Raw genomic sequence first — 6237 nt, 5'->3', positions numbered from 1 at the left:
GCGGGGGGTCGCGCCGTTCTCACGACTTCTCAGGTTGCCTGAGCTCATCTGGGAGCTATTCATTTCCTGCCAGAAAGCAGCCGGGCCTGCTAAGCAAACCACCTTGGCCGCAGGGCTGCCGGGGCCAGGCCGCCGTGGCCGCCCTGCCCCGATCCCGCCCGGGCCGCGGGTCCCGGCGGCGTCCCTAGAACCCCTAGGCCGACCAGCGGGCGTGCGGCGGGGGCAGCTGCGTCCGCCCATCTGGTTGCATTTAGGAGCCTGGGAGGAAGCTAGCAGCGGATTGTTACCCGCCAAGGGGTGTGGGAAAAGTTAATTGACTTTAATGACAGGTTTCCCGGGACGGTGGTGACGATGAGGGGGTCCAATTTAACCCCTAGGCCCCCACTCCCTACGTGGGGTAGGATGGGGCACGCCTCCGAGTGGCGCTTACGAACTGCTTGAGAAGATGTCTTGACCCAGCAAGGTCCCCCTTCCAGCTTGGCGCCTTTCTCCCTCCGGATGCTGCGGGGGACGTTGCGAGGCCAAGCCCAGAAGGTTCTCCATTGAGAAGTTAATGCGAGTGGCAGCCGAAGCCGGAGGCCCGCGCCCGGAGCGCAGAGTTATGCCTTATCTCGTGGCGTGATCGGCACTGCTGGGTGTGTCCCAGGGCCTGGTAATTAGGCCAGACCCCAGGGAACTCCGGGCAGCAGGCAGGATTGAAGTTTTTGAAACTTTGCCTTTCCCCCTGCTACTTGACTTCCAGAAACAAGGCATTGGAGGAGGGTACAGGGTCTTAGAAATAAACCCACTCGTTTTACAGACACAGAAACGGGTCCCAAAGAAGGGAAATGACTTACCCAAGGTGACATAGTGAATTTTGTAGCAAAGTCAGGACAGGAACCTAAAAGTCCTCAGATATTTACCCCTGCCGTATTGTACAGAAACACCTAATGTTAAACTCAAATTTCAGAAAAAAAGAATATTGTTTTTGAAACTTCAATTATTTTCAAATGAACAAATGTTTAATTTTCCTTCGATTTGTTCTTCTCTGAGGAAGATACTTAGGTGATTTTGCTGGTATTAATAAAAAAGCACCTTTTCAGTTGTTCCCTTTCAGCATAGGGTGAGATATAACTTTAAGCTGGTGTGGAGGTTGCACTGTTTTTCTGTGAATTTTTAAGAACATAAATAAAAGGAAATAATTTTTATAAAACTGGAGCCCTGATGTCTGTTAAGGACTCCTAGTGGGGCCTGAGGTCAGGTTTACCAAATCAAGCATTTGATCTTCGGTTGGGTGTCTTAATGGAACAATTGTTAAGATGTTTGTGTTTAAACAAGAGGGAAAACGCCAAAAAAAAAAAATGGTATGAGAAAGGAGGGAGTATTCTTTTTGAGGAGGATGGTGGCACCTTTCATATATGCAAAATGGTGCAAGTAGGAGCCAGCGATTTTTTTAAAAAATAATTTTAACCCCTCTCTGAGGCTGAAGCTGGGTCTGAAGGTATTTGAGCAGAAAATTGAGTCTGTCTGCTAGATCATTCCTGTGATAGAGCCGCTCTCCACACTGGCCTGTGGGAAAGGCTTGAGCAAGGCGGGGGAGAGGTAAAGCTTTTGAAACAAGACAGAAAATCGTTGCCTTTATCTTTGTTAGGAAGGCTTCAAAGATTGATCTCTCCCGCCTCATCCTTCTCCTCCCAGAAGCCATTCTTAGAAGAGAAGGGGGGTCAGGAGTGGGGGGAGGCTGGCGGGAGGGGCGAAGGCTGGGAGGACTGGCCAGCGGCGCGGGGAAGAGGGCGCGCCCGCCAGACCCACAGCGCGGCTGATGTGTCTGGTCTCGCAGGGCTCGTGGTTTTCATTTCCCCAACACCTGGATGCAGTCAAACACCTGGCCAAATCTGACAAAATCTGACAAGCCTTTGTGATGGGATTTGGAAGAAATTCCCTGCAGATCCTGGCACAGTTTAAAGCTGTCCGCTTTGAGTTAGGACTTGTTAAGGAGGGTTATGTGAGCTGAAACCCGAGACAACCCTTTTGCTTCTATCTGGAGCCCACATCTTGCCTGGAAATGGGGCATGACCAAGGGAAGGGGTCGCTTGCTGTTTGTATTAAAAGGGGAAGATGGCCTGTGTGCCTGCCAGCCCGGCCCCACATGCTTTCTCTATTAGAGCCAAGCACAGAAACTTATCAAAAACACATGTCTGGTGTTAATCATCTGGGTTCCGGCTCCACTTGGGAGTCTAACTAGCTGTCCCTTGGCAGAAGAAATCTGTTGACCTTCTCAGCTTGCTTGAAGAGGGTGCAGAGAGGCATTTCAAACTTTTGAAAGCTGGTGCAAGAGAATGCCTAGCTGCACTTAAAAGGTGAACTAATTAATGAAGACTCCAACACTGGAAGCCAGGAGGCTGCAGCAGTTGAAAGTTTTACTTTGGAAGTTGGTAAGCTACCCCACAGGAGCAGTGATGCAGGAGCGGCCCTTAAGGTGCAGTGGACCATCGGATTGGATCCATTAACTTCACGAACTCAGTCCCACTCAAGCCTTCCTCAGAAGGAGCTAGTGTGAAGACTGAATGACTTGCCCAGCTGCAACTTTAAAAATGTTTGAAATCCTTGAAGACGCTGCCCAAATTGGTCAGGGAAGCCACATCTCATACCTTGTAAATTCAAGGAGATTGAGCCTTTTAGCACATGGAAGGCTGGTAATAAATAGGTTTGATAGATTTTTATAAAATGTTACTTTTTTAGTAATCTAAGTGCCGATTTTTAAAACACCCAGATTACATGTAACTCAAATTCCACCAAGAGCCTCTTTACATATTCTGAAATAATTCTAAAACAGAAAAACCTGGACTTTTTTCTTTTATTATATTTTCTCAAATAAACTTCCAAAAAGGAAGACATTTTAAGAGCATTTCAAACATCTTTGGCATCACATAAAAAAGAAATCTCGTGTAAAAAACGAAATGTCATCTTAACTTTTATAATACAAAGGCGCAATCCAATATGAACATATAAAATATATACAAATATAGTGCATGGTCAGTCACTTAATACAGCTCTCTACAAAAAAAGTAACTTTTTAGAAATTAAAAAACCAAAGTAACCACTTAATCACAAAAGTCCTCTTCTCTCCCAACATCCAAGTCCCTGTTTAGTGTCCGGAGGGAAGAAAAGTGGGTTGGGGAGTTTACAGGGAGGAGTAGCCTGAGCCCCTCAGTTTCGCCACGGCCTCCACATGGAGTCCGCAGTGAGCGAGGGGCCACTGGAAGGCGACACTGCATTGGGGCCCACTGAGGTCCCGCTGTTGCTGGTGTAAATGGGGATGACCGGCCCGCTGTGAGCAAAGGCCCCGTTGGGGATGAGAAAGGCAAACTGGCCATCAGGAGCCGGCACAACCTGGAAGCCGCCGAATACTTTGGCTGCCTCGCTGGCCGGGCTTCCCAATTTACAGGGCGCACCACCGGGAGGGGGCGCCGCACCCCCGGGGATGGGCACCAGAGGCGGCGGCGCGAACGGCGCGTGCTGGGGGCCCCCGGGGCCTGGCGGGGGCGGCGGCGGCGCCTGCAAGGCGGGGTGCGGCTGTCCCGGGTAGGTCATGGCGTTGATCTGGGTCATGCAGTTGGCCAGGTGGCCCAGTAGCCGGGTGCGCACCTCGGTGTTAACGCCCTCGCACGTGGACAGGAAGCGGGTCACCTCGTTCATGCACTCGCTGAAACCGGCGCGGTACTTCCCCAGCACGCTCGGGTCGGTGCTCAGCGCAGCTGCGTGTCAGAAGGGGACAGGCCATCACAGAACGGCCTGGTCCGGGCGCCACCTCCTCCCGCGCTGGGAGGTCCCCGCGGCGTCCCACCCTGACCACGGAACTGCCTCGGGCTGTGGTGGGTTTAGAAAAACCAGCCACCTCCCTTCACTGGCGAAGCGAAGGCAGAGAAACGCTGGCTCCCTACTCCCTGTCGCTCCATTTATATCTATCGCAGTTCCCGATCTGCGCCCCCCGCCCCCGCCCCCCCCCCCCACCGCCGAGTGCGTGGAATGACCTTGGACAATGCGCCCCTCCGCCACCTAAGCCTTATTTCCCTTTCTGTAAATTGGGGTAAGGAGAGTGCTAAACCAGTTAACTCCCAGACTCCATGCAGCTCAAAACCGCTGCGGTCCTAAGTCCTCCTGCCCCCATCAGCTTCCCCTCCTACACCCAAGCTTGCCCGCCACCCTCGCGTCTATAACCTCTCTTCCTCCCTCCTTTTCCGGAACAGTAACAACTTGGAGTTGTGGCTATAAATAAGCCCCAGACCGTGGGAACGCGAGCGTGAGCCAAGGCAGTAAAATGTAGCTGAATGCCTCTCACAACCGCGGGCGGAAGTCTGGAAGAAATCACCGCGGGGCGAGAGGGACGCCCGCAGAGGGGACGCGGCAAGCTGCCCTCACCCGTCATCTGCGCCCGCTGCAGGTTCCGGAGGTGCTTCACTGTCATTTCCAGGATGTCTGCCTTCTCCAGCTTGGAATGCCGCGAACTCTGCACAGGAGAGGAGGCAAGGGAGAAAAGTGAGATCTCTGGCAGCGGCCTCGAAAGGCTGCGTCCCATCCCCCCGACTGCGGCGCCAATATCCCGGACCTGCTCTCCCGCGTGGGAGAGCGCAGCGCTGACAGAGAAAATCCCGCCAGCAAGGGGGTTTCATTTTTAGCCTCAAATAAATAGTACTTACTGCGTAAATTAAAAAATAAATAAAAGCATCATTCCCCCACTTACATCTTTTTTAAGAGCATCCAAAATTAGTGTTTTCAGCTGGCTCAGACTTTCATTTATTCGTGCTCTTCGTCTTTTCTCCATAATAGGCTTTGATGACTGCAAAGTAGTAAGAGAGATTGAGTTCCCAAGGGAACTGACTTTTCAACCCCTAAATTTTAAGGGAAAAGGGTCCCCCAACCCATTTCTTGGAGCTGCCGAGAGAGAAGGGTACCGCCCTTACCTTTCTGTGCTCAGATGCTGTCTTTGGTTTATCCGGTGTCGTGTTGACACTGGCTGGGGTGGCAGCCACCGGGGACGAGGAATTTTTCTCCATTATGTCAGCTGGCATTTTCGTTTTTTTTTTTTTTAAATCCCTAGAGAATTATATATTTTGATTTCTTCATACAAAAAAATTGTATGTCCTTTTTACTTAAGACTTTCACAAAGCTACTGATCAAGTGCTGAGAGTTTATTATATTTTATGGCTACTGGGTGATAGGTAGAGTTATTCCAGGACCAAGGAGAGAGGTAGAAGGGGAATTGCGCTGTTATCAGTACCAGCTCCGGATCCTGTGTGATCTTCCTCTGCCCTGGCGGCCTCTATATATATCTGGGACTGCACGCGAACGGCTCGTGTGAAACTTCCCAAACTTTCTTTCCCACAGTAACTTTCAGCCAATGGGAGGAGGAGACACGCGGCACCGCTCGTGGACCGCGCCCCCCCATTGGCCACGAGGCGCAAGGCCTGGCGGCCAATGGCGCGCGCCTCTGCCCGGGGCACCAGAGGCTACAACGTCAATCAAAAGGATTTTAACCCTTTGTTATTCGTCCCGTCAAGCGTTGCATTAGACGTTTTCCCGCATTGGTTTTGGTTTTGTTTATTTCTTCTGGTTCTAGGGTCTTTGCTCTATATCTCTTTTCTTTGTTTAATAGAACTTCTTTCACTGCAATAAGCAGCTCATTTAAAAAATATTTTTGAAGAGCAGACATAAAATACACTAGCAGCAGTTAAAAGGGGAATGAATGCAAGGGCGTGCGTTACTGAAACGTCTAAGGGATTTCCCGCTCAGACTTTTTATATATCGAGGGAGGAGAAAACCAATCCAGCGTGAAGCTTGCATTTGCATACACAAAAAGGAAAAAAAAAATGCCTTCCACCTTACATTTGCAAGTTTTTCGGAACAAAACAGAATGCTCCCCCTACCCTGTCTCCAATTCCACTTCTAGAGTTGAGGCCTCGAACCCTGTGCTTCCTAGGAAGCAATCAGAATAGCTTCCAACTAAGCAGAAAGGAAATGAAATTTCAAATGAAAGATGAACAAGGGGGGCTTTGATGACAATGCCTCAGAGACACACGCGCGCCCTCGCCACCCTTGCCCTTCCTACCCGCAGGGTCTCGATTCTGCGGCTTGTCGTGGTGGCAGGCCAGGCAGCAGGCTCTCCTCTCCTCCCCACCCCGCGAGCGGCTGGGGCGGCCTGGGCGCCCGGCGCGCGCGGGCCCTTTAAGAACTGCACCAGCCAAGCTGCAGTTTGAC

At 51.1% G+C, this 6237-nt stretch overlaps 1 protein-coding gene across 1 annotated transcript; it reads right to left on the bottom strand.

Annotated features, from left to right (window-relative positions):
• Positions 1-3189: 3189 nt before the first annotated feature.
• On the bottom strand, positions 3190-5051 carry HES1 (hes family bHLH transcription factor 1). The gene is made up of 4 exons (XM_007948008.2): positions 4944-5051; positions 4724-4819; positions 4402-4489; positions 3190-3737 (listed from the first exon to the last, which is right to left on the bottom strand). Exons 1-4 carry the CDS (start codon positions 5049-5051, stop codon positions 3190-3192), a joined length of 840 nt encoding a protein of 279 aa, XP_007946199.1.
• Positions 5052-6237: the final 1186 nt, after the last annotated feature.

This window comes from Orycteropus afer, unplaced genomic scaffold (genome assembly GCF_000298275.1).
Source record: "Orycteropus afer afer isolate SDZICR_OR568_19922 unplaced genomic scaffold, OryAfe1.0 scaffold00198, whole genome shotgun sequence".
NCBI lineage: Eukaryota > Metazoa > Chordata > Mammalia > Tubulidentata > Orycteropodidae > Orycteropus > Orycteropus afer.
The sequence above is the reverse complement of the archived record's forward strand: the minus strand, read 5'-3'. Positions and strand labels throughout refer to the sequence as shown.